At 41.6% G+C, this 16,373-nt stretch overlaps 1 protein-coding gene across 1 annotated transcript in view; it reads right to left on the bottom strand.

The window, feature by feature from the left end:
* The window catches only part of NSD1 (nuclear receptor binding SET domain protein 1), a 147,887-nt gene that overhangs the window by 13,127 nt on the left and 118,387 nt on the right, over window positions 1-16,373 (bottom strand). Inside the window, exons 14-19 of the mRNA XM_082256085.1 lie at window positions 11,701-11,880; window positions 10,733-10,889; window positions 10,440-10,645; window positions 10,242-10,354; window positions 8,934-9,203; window positions 8,528-8,644 (exon numbers count right to left, since the gene is read on the bottom strand). Of these exons, the coding sequence (XP_082112211.1) occupies window positions 8,528-8,644; window positions 8,934-9,203; window positions 10,242-10,354; window positions 10,440-10,645; window positions 10,733-10,889; window positions 11,701-11,880 (1,043 nt within the window). The remainder of the gene's footprint in view (window positions 1-8,527; window positions 8,645-8,933; window positions 9,204-10,241; window positions 10,355-10,439; window positions 10,646-10,732; window positions 10,890-11,700; window positions 11,881-16,373) is intronic.

Genomic DNA, 16,373 nt, shown 5'->3' with positions numbered 1-16,373 from the left:
AGTATTAAGACCTAATGAGCCTTATGGCCACCTAGGCCGGGTAGGTAACTGCTGGGCTTTGTGGTCCCATACGATCCCGAATCCATCTATTGGATGGCCTGGATCCTCAGAGTCCGATCAGGGCATAAAGTAAAAAAGTTCCCAATAGTGCAGTACCGTTAAAGTATTCTTTAATGAAGTATTGCAGGTTCACAGTATATAAAATCATGAAAAAACGAGAGAAATGTCAACCAAAATGGTGCCTGCGAGTGGAGAGTGGTAACTACCGGCTTGCGTTCCACCTAGGCTCCCGTGACGTGCAGCGTGCGTTCCACCTTACGTGCGTTTTGTCAGTGCGTATGACGTCTTCAGAGGTGGAGCAGCACACTGACTCGGGACCTTAAATGTGGTAGTCGCCGCCCCTCACTCCTCCCAAACCAGGAAGTCTGCATGTTTGAAGCGTCCTTTGTTGCCGGGCAACATATATGGAGAGGAAAACATTGCAGAGACTCCATGGTGGGGATTAATCATAGCGTTTAAAAGCGGCTAAAAATAAATAAATATGTTGGCATCTGAATACATAGCGAGCAAGTTTAAACTGAAAATCCATGATCCTAAATATTGAATATAATCCATATACAGTACGAATAAATACAACAATGGTTATTATAAAGTGCAAATAGTGAAAATAAGAGGTGAAGTATAAATGAATAAATAAGTACAAATTGGTAAGTTAAAGCGGTTGTAAACCCGAGAATTAAAAAAAAAAAAAAAAAAACCTGCAAGACAAAGGCACAATGAGCTAGTATGCATCGCATACTAGCTCATTATGTATTACTTACCTTAGAACGAAGCCCCGACACGGACCCCCGGACATGGCTGCGGGCGCTGCCATGATCCCTCTGCGTCTCTTCCGGGTTCGGTGGCTCCGGCGCTGTGATTGGCCGGAGCCGCGATGACGTCACTAACGCGCATGCGCGCGGGAGTGATTTTCCGGCAAGGAAAACTGAAGGTCCCCCCGGACCTTCAGAGCGCATGCGCCGCTCGCGTGAGCGGCTGCATGCACTGCAAATATCTCCTAAACCGTGCCGGTTTAGGAGATATTAATTGTACCTACAGGTAAGCCTTATTATAGGCTTACCTGTAGGTAAAAGTGTCAAAAAGCGGGATACTACCGCTTTAATAAATTGTGATAAATTATTAGGGACAACGTGGTATAATAGTGGACTAAAATGATAACTATATATATGTGCTGATTCTAAATAAAATTGTATTAATAAAAATATTAGTTTGATAAAAATATGTATATATGGTAAAGATTTCATATTTGTATTTCATGAGGACATAAATTAATTATGATAAGAAACTCGCCCAACAAAATGTCAATAAAAATATAGTATATGTGAAGTATATAACATTTATAATAATTTATAATAGAATTGTTTATAGTAAATATATTATACGATGTAGGTAGAGAAGAATGGCATCAAAAAGGGTGAGATCTATCTAGCCTACTCTTAACCGGCTTGACGTGCCTGCGGATGGGACGGTGCGAACTCCCACTCTTCACTTTTCTGTTTTTTCCTTCCTCCTCCCTCTCTCCTTTTCCTTCCTCCCTTTCTCTCTCTCCCTTTCTCCCCTCTCTTGCATCTCTTCCCCTCCCTCCCTGACTTAGGGCATTGTGTTTGCCCTATCCCTACCATTAAATCATAAAATGCCACTAGGTGTGCTCCAAACAAAGGGTGGGGGATGGTCCCGGGGTCTTCTCCGCATATGGTAGGGGTTTTGGTGGGCCCCCTTGCCGGCCGAGTGATAGATGCCGGTGGGGACTCCTATCCCCCTCCACTTGGGCGGGTGGCGCTGGACTTCCCTCCACACAAACTCTTGTTTACAGCAATGTTGCACATGAATGAATATGTACGAAAGATAAGACGACATTCGAACCCAGGTTGCAATATATGTTTATGCTTTGCGATAGTATGTTTTACACGAGGTTGTTCCCTGTACAATGTAGTCCACATTTCTACTACCATCATGCAAATGTTTGTAGCATTGTTATTCCTTATTGTTCATGGCATACCTTTAAAAAAAGAATTAAAAAAAAAAAAAAAAAAGGGTGAGATCTTTAAGAACATAGAAGTATGAATTATGGATCTGAAATAAAGCAATTCAGATCCATGTCTATGTTCATTCTGAATGGCTGTAACGTGGATAATTCGTATATCCACCTGGACTCATTTTGGGATACAGCCAGTCTCGTATTTTTACCTCTCCAGTTGAGTTCCATTTTATCAATCCCACACACAGAGGAGGGTTGGATCCCTATTGTGTGCTATTCTGAAATGGTTAGATACACTATGGTTTTTAAAACCCTTTTTAATATTATCAATATGTTCGCCTATCCTTACCCCAAGTTTTCTAGTTGTACGACCCACATACTGAAGCCCACATGGGCACATGAGCAGGTAGGTCACGTGGGTACTGTCACAGGTAATACATTTTTTGATATTGTAGATCTTTTTTGTGGTATTGGATTTGAAATTAACTGTTTTACGTTTTCGACTTTATCATTTTACACGTCTTGCATCTGCCACAGGAGAAGAAACCTTTTAGATCAAAAAAGGTTGTTAGTTTTTTGGGGGGTCAGGTAAATTCTTTACTACAAGGTCCCTCAAGTTTCGTCCTATTCTATAAATAAATTTGGGGCGAGTCGGTAATACATCCTTGAGTTTGTCATTCCTTAGTAATATGGGCCAGTGTTTGAGTATGATGTGTTCGACTTCCTTGTATCCAGTATTGAATTGTGTGATGAATGTGAGCGTAATCTTCGTTATTTTGTGCTTCTTTTCTAGTAATTGTACTCTGTCCATGTTTTTAACTTCTTCCTTGACTTTGCTTAATGTGCTGTGTTTATAACCCTTTTCTCGGAATCTTTGAATTAAAATGTCACTTTGTAGTTCAAAATCTTCTTGTGTTTTACAATTTCTCCTCATATGCATAATCTGTCCTTTAGCCACTTTACTACGAGAGCATTTCGCTGTCTTACGTCTGGGCCACTTTTTGCGATTCGGCGCTGTGCGACTTTAACTGACAATTGCGCGGTCATGCGACGCCGTACCCAAACGAAATTTACGTCCTTTTTTTCCCATAAACAGAGCTTTCTTTTGGTGGTATTTGATCACCTGTGCGATTTTTACTTTTTGCGCTATAAACAAAAAAAAAGCGTTTATTTTGAAAAAATAATATTTTTAACATTTTTTTATATGAAATTCCCCCCAAAAAATATGTAAAAACCAATTTTTTTTTAATATTTGGCCAATTTGTTTTTTGCTACCCATGTTTGGTAAAAAAAAAAAAAAAAAATCGCAATAAGCGTATTTTGATTGGTTTGCGCAAAAGTTATTGCGTTTACTAACTAAGGAAAAGATTTTTGTCATTTTTGGTGTTTTTTTTAAACGAGTAATGGCGGCAATCTGCGTTTTTTTTTGCGGGACTGCGACATTGCGGCGGACAGATCGGACCCTTGACTGACATTTTTGACACTTTTGGGGGTACCAGTGACATTACTGCAGTAATCAGTGCTATAAATATGCACTGTTACTGTAAAAATGACACTGGCAGGGAAGGGGTTAATTTTATTGGAGAGGGAGGGGTTAATGTATGCCTGGTGCTTACTGACGTGTGGGGAGGGAGGTGACTGTGTGAGACAGGGACAGATCGGATGTCCAGCTATGCTGAACACTCCGATCTGTCACTCCCTGTCACTGAGGAGATCCGCCCGCTCTGTTTACACAGGCGGGCGGATCTCCAAACTGGATTCCCCGACGATCGCCGCTGCTCCTCCCCTGGCCCGACTCCCGCTGTGAATGAAAACAGCGGGAGCGCCGCCTACAGGGGGAGGAGTCTGGCGACGTAGGTCTACGTCGCCAGACCTACAAGAGCCACTTTGCCGCAGTAGTACTACGGTACTCAGCGGTAAAGTGGTTAGGGATTCCTTTTATCCAATTAGGATGATGACAGCTGTGAGTAGGGATGTAGCCATGTAGTGGGCTTGAAATAGGTTTTTGTATAAAGTCCATCTTCTTTTTGGGATATAGTGAAATCCAGGAAATTGATTTCCTGTTTATTCCAGGAGCCTGTAAATTTGATTTGATATTTGTTGATATTGATTTCTTGTAAAAAATGTTTTCAGGGATTCCTCAGTTCCTTTCCAAACAATGAATATGTCATCTATAAATCTTTTGTACATCTTCAGCTCTTATCTTTTTTCCAAAAATGTCCTCACTCTCCCATTTGATTAAGGAATAAGTTAGCTACGCTCGGAGCATAACGTGCGCCCATGGCTACTCCTTTGTGCTGGCGGTAATAGGATCTTTGATGCCAAAAATAGTTTTTTTACATAAAATTGAAAAATAATCCCCTAACCAGATACAGAAATAGACTAAAAAAGCATCTGAAAAAGGCACATAAAAAAGGTATATTAAATAATAAAGAATTCAAATATCTTCTTCCAGAGGCACCAAGGCTGCCAATTATATACCAACTCCCAAAAATACATAAAAATGCTGAAAAACCACCCGGACGACCAATAATCAGTGGAATAAACTCCCTTTTTTCTCGGTTAGGTGAGTATCTTGACACTTACCTCCAACCTATGGTGGAAACCTACCCATCACATTTGAAGGATAGTAGGCATTTGATTAATTTATTGGACTCCACACAATGGGATGGGGAAGTTATCCTTGTCACTATAGATGTAGAATCCCTCTACACTAACATTTTTCAGGAGGATGCATTGTCAGCTATTGAATGGGCCTTAAACGATCAATCACAGATGGGAAAAGAACAGAAGACATTCATCCTCAAAATGCTGAAAATGGCAATGAAGAAAAACTATTTTTGGCATCAAGGATCCTATTACCGCCAGCACAAAGGAGTAGCCATGGGCGCACGTTCTGCTCCGAGCGTAGCTAACTTATTCCTTAAGCAAATGGGAGAGTGAGGACATTTTTGGAAAAAAGATAAAGCTGAAGATGTACAAAAGATTTATAGATGACATATTCATAGTTTGGAAAGGAACTGAGGAATCCCTGAAAACATTTTTACAATAAATCCATACCAACAAATATCAAATCAAATTTACAGGCTCCTGGAATAAACAGGAAATCAATTTCCTGGATTTCACTATATCCCAAAAAGAAGATGGACTTTATACAAAAACCTATTTCAAGCCCACAGATAGGAATGGCTACATCCCTACTCACAGCTGTCATCATCCTAATTGGATAAAAGGAATCCCTAAAGGACAGATTATGCGTATGAGGAGAAATTGCAAAACACAAGAAGATTTTGAACTACAAAGTGACATTTTAATTAAAAGATTCAGAGAAAAGGGTTATAAACACAGCACATTAAGCAAAGTCAAGGAAGAAGTTAAAAACATGGATAGAGTACAATTACTAGAAAAGAAGCCCAAAAAAACGGAAGATTACGCTCTCACATTCATCACACAATTCAACACTATATACAAGGAAGTCGAACACATCATACTCAAACACTGGCCCATATTACTAAGGGATGATAAACTCAAGGATGTGTTACCGACTCGCCCCAAATTTATTTATAGAAGAGGACGAAACTTGAGGGACCTTCTCCTGTGGCAGATGCAAGACGTTTAAAATGATAAAAAAGTCGAAAACGTAAAACAGTTAATTTCAAATCCAATACCACAAAAAAGATCTACAATATCAAAAAACGTATTACCTGTGACAGTACCCACATGACCTACCTGCTCATGTGCCCATGTGGGCTTCAGTATGTGGGTCGTACAACTAGAAAACTTAGGGTAAAGATAGGCGAACATATTGATAATATTAAAAAGTGTTTTAAAAACCAGTGTGTATCTAACCATTTCAGAATAGCACACAATAGGGATCCCACCCTCCTCTGTGTGTGGGATTGATAAAATAGAACCCAACTGGAGAGGTAAAAATAGGAGACTGGCTGTATCCCAAAATGAGTCCAGGTGGATATATACGAATTATCCACGTTACAGCCATTCGGAATGAACATAGACATGGATCTGAATTGCTTTATTTCAGATCCATAATTCCTACTTCTATGTTCTTACAGATCTCACCCTTTTTGATGCCATTCTTCTCTACCTACATTGCATAATATATTTACTATAAACAATTCTATTATAAATTATTATAAATTTTATATACTTCACATATACTATATTTTTATTGACATTTTGTTGGGCGAGTTTCTTATCATAATTAATTTATGTCCTCATGAAATACAAATATGAAATCATATATCAATACATATTTTTATCAAACTAATATTTTTATTAATAAAATTTTATTTAGAATCAGTACATATATATATTTATCATTTTAGTCCACTATTATACCACGTTGTCCCTAAAAATGTATCACAATTTATTAACTTACCAATTTGTACTTATTTATTAATTTATACTTCACCTCTTATTTTCACTATTTGCACTTTATAATAACCATTGTTGTATTTATTTATTAGTACTGTATATGGATTATATTCAATATTTAGGATCATGGATTGTCAGTTTAAACTTGCTCGCTATGTATTCAGATGCCAACATATTTATTTATTTTAGCTGCTTTTAAACGCTATGATTAATCCCCACCACGGAGTTTCTGCAATGTTTTCCTCTCCATATATATAGTGCCCGGCAACAGAGGACGCTTCAAACATGCAGACTTCCTGGTTTGGGAGGAGTGAGGGGCGGCGACTACCACATTTAAGGTCCCGAGTCAGTGTGCTGCTCTACCTCTGAAGACGTCATACACACTGACGAAACGCGCGTAAGGTGGAACGCACGCTGCACGTCACGGGAGCCTGGGTGGAACGCAAGCCGGTAGTTACCGCTCTCCACTCGCAGGCACAATTTTAGTTGACTTTGCTCTTGTTTTTTCATGATTTTATATACTGTAAATACTTCAATTAAAGAATTAAAGAATACTTTAACGGTACTGCACTATTGGGAGCTTTTTTACTTTATGCCCTGATTGGACCCTGAGGATCCAGGCCATCCAGGAGAGGGATTCCAGATCGTATGGGACAACAAAGCCCAGCAGTTACCTACCCGGCCTAGGTGGCCATAAGGCTCATTAGGTCTTAATACTGTATGGTATCTAAGACCCACTACTTCTGGTGAGTGCATACCTCCCATTATTCCTCACGGTTGACACCACAAGTACCAGCATTTGGACTATTGGAGGACACAGCACAGAGCACCTGCACTTTTTCCTATATATGGCACTCGAGTTTTATCTGTATATTCACCCAAGTCACATATGAACTTTTTACCTGGACTACAATTTTGGCACTATTTTGCACTCAAACGCACTTTTTTGGTTTATTGTGATTTATATTTATATTGTGATATATTACCCACTATCATCCAATCAGAATCACTCCACACATTTGCCTACCATTTTTTAACCTAGGATATTGACAAGCAGTTGTCCATCCCTGGTTTGTTTTTATTAGCAAGCGCTATACTAAACCCCAAATATTTTGGGATTTTACCTTTTATCTACCTCATATCCTATAGCAGCTGCTATCATTTTTTCCCCTCCTCCACGCATATTCATATAATTATATTTATTTACTCACCCCCCCCCCCCCCCCAATAGGACATCCATAGGCCCGAGGGATATACACACCCAATTTTGGAGTATATTTATTTCTTTAAGAAGCATTTCTTGCACTGATGCCCTGCAGACCAACATTTGAGCAAAAAGGAACCTCTGCACGGTGTACTGAAAGCTGGCAATCTACGGATATTTTACTTAAAATGTCTGCTAGCCTATCAACACAGTATAGCAGGGCCACAAGCATGAGTTTCAGTTGTTGGGAGGATAGAAGGATTTATTAGGGTAGATTCAGGATCCAGAGACATATCCTTGGACCAGACAGCTAAGGTCTGGCAGATTGATATGGCAGCAATGGTCAGCCCTGCAAGGTAAGATAATGCCTTAGGAAAGGGCTTCCAGCCAATTATACACAGGGTTTTTAAACACCAGATTCCCTCCATAGCATAGTCTTGATAACGCAAGAAATGTCAGAGTCTGCTACAGGGACAGCCCACTTTGGAGTTATTTCTGTGGATAGAGAGATGAACTGAGAGCATGTGAGTGAACTTTTGCAACTTCTGTTTTCTGGGTCAGCTAACATGGTTGGAATTTTTTACATAAATACACTAGGCAGTCTTCACAGCTTTGTTGGCCAGTGTCCATTCTCTTGATATCAGCAGCACACCCAAATGTTCCTGAGTTAACTCATCCAGTGTTCCTTGTTGTATGATTAATAATTGACATTTTTGGGTTTAGACACACTTTAAGAAGTCTATTCCAACCTTCTGACCTAGAGGAGGTTCTGGTTGACAATGGAGCTCTACAGAACAATGTATTATAGTGGAATGTTGCAAATGTCAGTTGTTTAAACTAGGAAGGGAAAATTTAGAAAGATGGACAGTCTTTCAAGTTGTAAACATTACCTTGTCTAGGGTTAGCATGTAGAAATTTGAGATATCATGCTCCTGAGCATAGTGGATGCGAGCTCGACATTCCTCTTCATCAATCATTTCTCCCACATATTCATTAACAAATTCACCCTAAAATAGAAACAAGCATAAAAAAGTGGAATTTGACTGATCACTGTATCTTCAAACGCAAGAAACCATTACATATTCCCCAGGAAATTTTAAAGTTGAGATTTACAGAATAATCACACTTGCTCAGAGATTTACAGAATAAACATAACTCTCACCTTGAGCAGTTTCTGAATCCTACAAGTATTAAAATATGGAAGGGTGTCACCAGACTGCACCCTCCTATAAAAACAGAAGAATCTTCATTCCAGAATAATCCAACACCACCAGCCACTTTGAAAAACAAGCTCACCTTTTTAATATCAGTTTTGCAGCGTAATCCCCAGCCTCGGCTCAGAGTTCGGAAGATCTCCACATCTGGGTACTGGCGTTTGGAGAAAGCCTGATTCTGGCAGCCCTCACCAGCTGGGCAAACTGAAGGATGGCATTCGTATAGCAGCATGCGGTTAATGCATTCAGAGTCCTGGCCACACGGGTGATCATCTGCTGCCTTGCAGTTGCAACGAGGGATTTCTGACAGATCAGCTGTAAGGATTTGAACCTTCCCAACTGGCCTGTTTACCTGCCAACGAGAGTAAACCAAGTTATATTGATATTGGTAAAAGATTTCAACTTAAAAAGTGTACATCAGGGGAAAAAAGCATCAGATATGCAGTACATTTTCAATTAATGTACATGCCCCCCATGATATCCCTTTAAAGATCCTACAACTAGAGAAAAATACCTGTTATCTGTGAGACATGCTTCTAAATCCTGTTGGGGGATGACAACACACAGCATGTGGACAGAGTGGTGCTAGCACTTCCAGTTGTCCATTGCAACTACCAAACTTCTCAAATCCCCTCATTTTTCCATGTCTACAACATAGACTCCAAATATTTTGTAGTCCAAGATAAGAATTAGACTTGTTGAGAACACAGGACAGCTCTGCATATTCGACATAATCAACAGGTATTTGAAATGTTTTAAATAGTATACTGAACAGACCAAAAGGCAGCACAAAACAGAAGCTTATTGTTAGGGTTGCATACATAAATAATATGTTCAACATGTGTTACTGTTACAAAAATATTGTATTCATAGTTTGTAATCGTATTTGAACTTGGGGAAAAACAAAACTTGCTCATTACATACACAAAAGGATTCCTGTAATTTTCAGCAATGCTCCCTATGTTGATTTTTTAGCCAAATCTTTCAAATTTTAGCAGAAAGAATCACACCAGGGCTGAAAGAACACGCTTGCCTTTGAGCAGGCATAAAAGTATATGCTATTCCCATTATTGGCTAGCCCCTAAACATATTTTTCAGATGGCTTTAGTTTACTACTAGGGCCTTACATTTCCTGAGCACCCTTACTGGCAACTAAAGCACTCTCACAAGACAGGTGAGGGCATCCTAGTCTAAAGACAGAAGCAAATCCCTAAGTAATTCAAAATCTGCGTCCCAGGAGGATGTCCATGGGCACCCTCCTGGAACAAAAGAGCCGCGCTGCAGTCTTTTGGCTATGGCGCGGTAATGCAGTGGTTAAAAGTTATGTAAAGCGCTAAGAAAGAAAATTTTAGGATAATCAAAAATACATTCAAAGGAGATAAGTACTTACTTTAATGTGCTTATATGGTGGAGGCTTTTTGTCGTTTTTCTTTTCCTCTTGTAGCTGCCTCATCTCTTTCTGTGCTTTTAGTTCTTCAAACCTCTCTGCAGCTTCCATTAGCCCTACATAAAATCAAAATCAATTAGAAGGCAAGGAATGTACATCAGGTGTCACTGTATACAAACCATGAGAAATCATCTGAGATACCCTTTTTGTAGACGGCATCCACCCCTTTGCTCATTTTATCTTTGTTGAGGGCATCTCCTTCCATATATGGAAACACTCTGGCCTGGTGTGTCCACAAATAATCCTTTGACCCAAAAAATAAAACCGGAAACTCTCCAATATCATGCTTCATCTTCATAATGTTTGTAGGAATGCTCTTTGGATGACACACCTCAGCTGGCCACCACCTAATAAGGAACAGAAAACATCTGGTTACCAAATCCTACATGACAAATGAAAAGAATGGTTTGCCTATTCCCATTCAATTTCTTTACCTGTATCTCCCAACTTTGACCCACACCACTTCCTTATAATGAGGCTTTTTGCCAGCTTTACAGTCATTGCAGAACCAATTGCCCTCTGGCATTTCGATGTTAAGACACTCACGGTGAAAAGCAGCTGGACAAGATTCACAACAAAGGAGACTTCCACCTAATGAAAAGGCAAGAAGAAAATTAAAAAAAAAAAAAAAAAAAAAAAAAAAAGCTCCAAATGAGCTAATGTAACTCCTAACTTGCCCAAATATCCCCTCGTTTTGTACAGACAATTCAGTGAGAAGAATAGAATCAGGAGTCCTTCACAATGCAAAAAGCGCAGAACTGCCTGTCTTATAATTGACTTGTTACCAAGAAAAACACCTTCTCCTAGTAACTACTAGTTAATGGTTAGTCATAGACAATTCTTTTTGTAGAGCCTTTCTGGGCAATGCATCCCATGTACCAGCATTTATTCTCCTAAAGACATTAGCAAAAAAATAAAAAATGCTGGTTGTGGGTGGACCATGGGACTGGCCTGTTTTTTTCCTTGTAATGTCCACTACTTTTGTAGGCAGCAGTATACCTCAGTTGACTAAAGAATCCTCTGCCCCTTAATAGATGGAAAGAAATTAAGGTTGTTTAGCCCATACTAATAAGCCAGTAAATATAAATCTACCTAAGAAGGTTAGAATTCTGACATGTTTAGAGGACCTGGCCGAGATTCCAACTATGTATGGACAGGCTGAATGCCCCAAGTTGATCAATCAACTTGGGTAAAACCTGTCAGCAAGGATTTTACATGCGATTATCGCTAGCGGTTTGTATAAACGCTAGCAATAATCACTGTCTTCTCCCGGCAGGGACAGCTTCTCCTGCCAACTCTGTCCGTGTTGGTTGGGCAAATTTCTTTCCATTTACGACCTGCCTTACTGAGAATACATATTTCACTGTTACTATAGAATAAGATGACAGAATTAGGTATTTACCTTCAGAGCACACAAAGCACCAGCTAACATTGATATGCTCATGGTTCTTGCATCCTCTACGTGGAGTAAAGTGGTTGGGGCAAATAATGCTATTAGAAGCAAGGGTAACTGTTCCTGCAGCCAGACAAAAGTCGTTGGCATGATATGCAACCGGGCAACGAATACATCTCATCAACCGACCTGTTGTGAAAGAATAAACTTCAATTAGGTCTTGATTACAGTTCAATATGAGGTTTGCATGGAAAAAAAGCACACACATTTACAGAAAGCTCAGACCCCCCCCCCCTTTTTTTTTCCATCAGGATTACTAAATTGAATCTGCAAAGACCAGCACAAATGATTTGTCACCTTCTCAAACAGAACCAGTTATGAATATGTAAAAATCGAAAGACGTATTGAAGGCCAAGAAAAAATAAAACAAGTGTTCTGAAATACTAACACTTTCCAATAACATTGAGAAAGCACTGCAAACTGTATAGATTTCTGGCAGAATCAACGTTTTATTTTTTCCCCCCCATTTATTAACCTCCCTAGCGGTATGATTCTGTCAGGAATTCTGTTCCAAAAGCGGTACAATTCTTTCCATGGAAATTTGGCGTTATGTATTAAAGGCCTACAATTCTTAGTAATTACTGACTTAAAACTTACCAAAACAAGACTCTAGTACACATCCCAGATGTAATGAATTTGAAACACAAACACATGAATTATAATCCAATCAATAATAGAATTTTATTCAAGAAGGCAAGGAAAAATAATGAAATTTGTCAAAGAAATTCAATACACATCCTGAGTGTGAAAAAGTTTAAAGCAGGGCACTAGACAAAGTCCGACATTGCAATCTGGGCAAAAGTACCGTGTTTCCTTTCGGACTTTTCTTCCATTGCCATCCTTTTTAGAACTACAGACGACGCACATCCTGGTAGGCGCCAACTTTTTTGGGGTGGGCGGTACAAAGTCCACAAAATGACGGCCTGTCAGGCGCTCTGGATTGCCAACATCAACAGCACGTCGTCCGGGTCTGTTTGCAGATACTGATGATGGTGTCGGGTGGTTGATGAAAATCTGCTCAGCCACCTTCCAGACAAAGTCCGAATGAACGAGCGGTATGGCAGTGTTGGCTTTGTAAAGAATATAGGCGTTCCAGAGGCACTGTTCTAGGAGATGCCTAAAAATCTTTTTATAATACTTTTTTTGTTGCTTCCGCATCGCCGGGTAAAAGGTCATTGCCTGATCGGCTCGATCAACACCTCCCATCGTGTGATTGTAGTCGATCACGACTTGCGGCCTCAGCATATCTGCTCCCTGTTTTGTGCGGACCATGGCAGTGGTGGTGTTGTGCATGGTGCTCATGAGACACACGTCCTTTTTGTCTCGCCACCGCATTGCCATCATTTTACCCTTTTGAAAGGCAACCATCTCTCCTTTTTTTAGCTTTTTCTTGCTAAACATGGATGGCATGTCCCGCCGGTTTGGCCTAACAGTGCCATACACATCTGTTTTGTTTCGGATCAAAACTTCAAATAGTTCCGGAGAGGTATAAAAGTTATCTGTTGTAACACAATATCCCTGGTTCAAAAGGGGGTCCAGCAGTGAAAGGACAGAGGATGTGGCCATCCCATAGCCGCTGTACTTGGGATCGAACTTTGTACCTTTCCCGGTATAAATTACAGCATTCCATATGTATCCTGTGGACGACTCACAGAGCATGTAAGATTTGATCCCGAACTCTCGCTCTCTCCGCGCTCTTTTCGATGCAATATATTGGATCCAGCTCAGGCGTCCCTTGTAGGCCATGAGACTTTCGTCCACACAAACATCCCTGTCTGGCACATAGGTCTGCTGGAAGTTTTTAACGATCGTTTGGTACACCTCCCAGATTTTCTTGAGTTTGGGCGCAGGATGCGTGGCCTCATCAAACTCCTCGTTGTTTGCAAAATGCAAATTTTTCATAATCAGAGAAAATCGGTACTCGGACATCACTGTGCCAAAAAATGGAGTGGCCAGCATTTTATTCGTGGTCCAATACCATTTTTGGAGTGGTTTTCCCACCACCCCCTGAAGGATGATGAGTCCTAGAAACTTCCAGATGTCCTCGCTACTGACTGGTTCCCATTTTCTGGAACGGGAAAATTTGGCGCGCAGCGTAGCGCACTGCTGCTCCTGGTAACGATTGGTTTCAGCGACTATCTTTAGAATTACCTCCTCCGTTAGGAATAACTTGAGGTACGCCAGGGGGTTGTCTCTCTCCACGTCAACCTTTATCCCCGGAGAACCAGTGAAAGGGAATCTCGGGGGCGCTGCCTGGTCCGCGTCGCTGTCCAAAGGGCACCAAGTGCGCACATCACCTAGGTCAGGTGCGGGATCATCGGCGTCACTTTCGGGATCCGTGTCGGTGCCAGAGTCAGATGACAGATCTCCGCACGACTCACTGTCGCTCTGTTCTGCGAGCAGCTCCGTGACGCTGCCGCTGTCGCAGTCGCTCAGCTCATCCAAAAGCGCATATGCGGGACAGCGCTTTTTTGATGCCATTTTCCAATTATTTTTATTCACGCAAAGGACAATGGCAAGGGGGCACTGAGAGGGCACTGTGTCTTTTACCACTTTTAGCAAAGTGATACAGTGTAATCCTCTCAGATTACACTGTATCACCTCCCTTTTATATGTTTGTGTTTTGGTGTTACTTTAATTTTTACTCCCAGTTCCGCTCCCATGCAGCATTGCTGCTGCAGGGAACGGAACCAGGAAGTCCTCCTACCGACAGACGAGCGGCGGAGATCTCACTGGCGGTCACAGCAATGAGAGCTCATCGCTGGATCGCCAGGATAAGGTAAGAGAAGCTCCGCTGCGCTGTCTGCACGCTCTGCCATTCACCCCGAGCGTGACTCGGGGATACCGCTAATAGCAGAAAATTCCTACCCCGAGTCACGCTCGGGGATACCGCTAAGGCGGTTAAACAGATAACTGAACTTCAATTTGTATATTTACCAGACAAAAAGGAGAGCAAACAAGGAGTTCATGGTTATGGTTTCTACATAATTTAATCTCAACTGTCCCTGATCTGTATATACCAGCCATTTCCAATATTTTTTTTTTTTTTTTTTTTTTAGCAAAGAAACTCTTCAAAAAAAACGTTCCTATCTGAAGGAACAGCTCACAGTAGTGTGATGGTCACAGGGAAGAATGGTCCTTACATTAGTGGTCAGTAGAGAGAACCCCTTACAGAAAAAAAAAAAAGCTGGTGTCAGTGGTTTCCCACCTGAGAAGCAGAAAATGCTCTTGGCCCAAGGAACCTCTAGGAACCTCTTAGCCCTCATGCACACTGGGCGTCAGAAAAAACAAGCTGCAGAGCCACTTCTAACACCAGGAAAAAGCAGCTGTAAAAACGTGCTTTTAATAGCTTTTACCATTTGCGTTATTGCACGTTTGGCCACGTCGCTTTTGCAAGCGTTTTTTCTGCCTCCATTCAAAATTAATGGTTCCCTATGGAAGCCTATTGATTTGAATGGAAGGGGCACCGCAACTCGGATGATCTAACTTGCGCTGTGAGAATCTTGAGTGGGAACTTTACGCCAAAATGGGGAAAAAAACGGCGTGGAGTCCCCCCCCCCCCCCCCCCCCAGGTTCCAAACAAGGCCCTTCGGGTCTGGTATGAAATTTGAGGGTAGCCCCACGACGAAAAAACAGCGTGGGGTCCCCCCCAAAATCCATACCAAACCCTTATCCGAGCATGCAGCCCAGGAAAGGGGAGGGGACGAGCGAGCGGCCCCACCCCCCCTGGACCATACCAGGTCACACGCCCTCAACATGGGGGGTGTGGGTGCTTTGGGGCAGGGAGGGCTCTGCACCCCCCCACCCCAAAGCACCTTGCCCCCATGTTGATGAGGACAAGGGCCTCTTCCCCGACAACCCTGGCCGGTGGTTGTGGGGGTCTACAGGCAGGGGGCTCATCGGAATCTGGAAGCCCCCTTTAACAAGGGGGCCCCCCAGATCCCGGACCCCCTCCCTATGTGAATGGGGTAAATTGTACCCCTACCCATTCACCCCATAAAAGGCAGTGTATGTAAATAATGACAGGAGACGTTTTGAAAAGTTTATTAAAAATCTTCATCCGCTCTTCTGGTCCTCTTCTTCCTCTGGTCCTCCTCCGACGCTGTCCCGGTGATTATGCCGGTCTCCAGTCTCTGCAGCTTATTATATAGCCATTAGGAACGTGGCCTCCCGGTGACGTCACCGGGAGGACCCGCCCCCTTATGTCACAGACGAAGAAGAAAAAAAAACGCATAACATGGCTTAACGCACGTTAAGCAACGTTATTCAGCCTTTAGCAGCGTCAGACGTTTTTACAGCTTGACGATGCCGCTGCAGAACGCACTGGTCTTTTTTTTTTTTTTTTTTGCAGCTATTAAACGCCTATGCCACTTGGAGCTCCTAAAAGCTCTATGTGTGCATGAGGCCATAGAATAACATGGATGGGCATTCTGCAGCCGCAAAAAAAAAAAAAGTCTGACGCTGCGCAGCTGCAAAAACGTCCTGTGTGCATGGGGCCTTAGGGTTCCATGGATCCTTGGTTGAGAAAGGCAGGCATATACACTCAACAAAAACACACTCACAACTGTTACAATGTTTTTAATCAATGAAACCTGCAATTACGGTTTCAAGCTTCATTCATG

This window comes from Pelophylax lessonae (assembly GCF_965119305.1).
Source record: "Pelophylax lessonae genome assembly, chromosome: 4".
NCBI classification, from domain to species: Eukaryota; Metazoa; Chordata; class Amphibia; order Anura; family Ranidae; genus Pelophylax; species Pelophylax lessonae.
The sequence above is the reverse complement of the archived record's forward strand: the minus strand, read 5'-3'. Positions and strand labels throughout refer to the sequence as shown.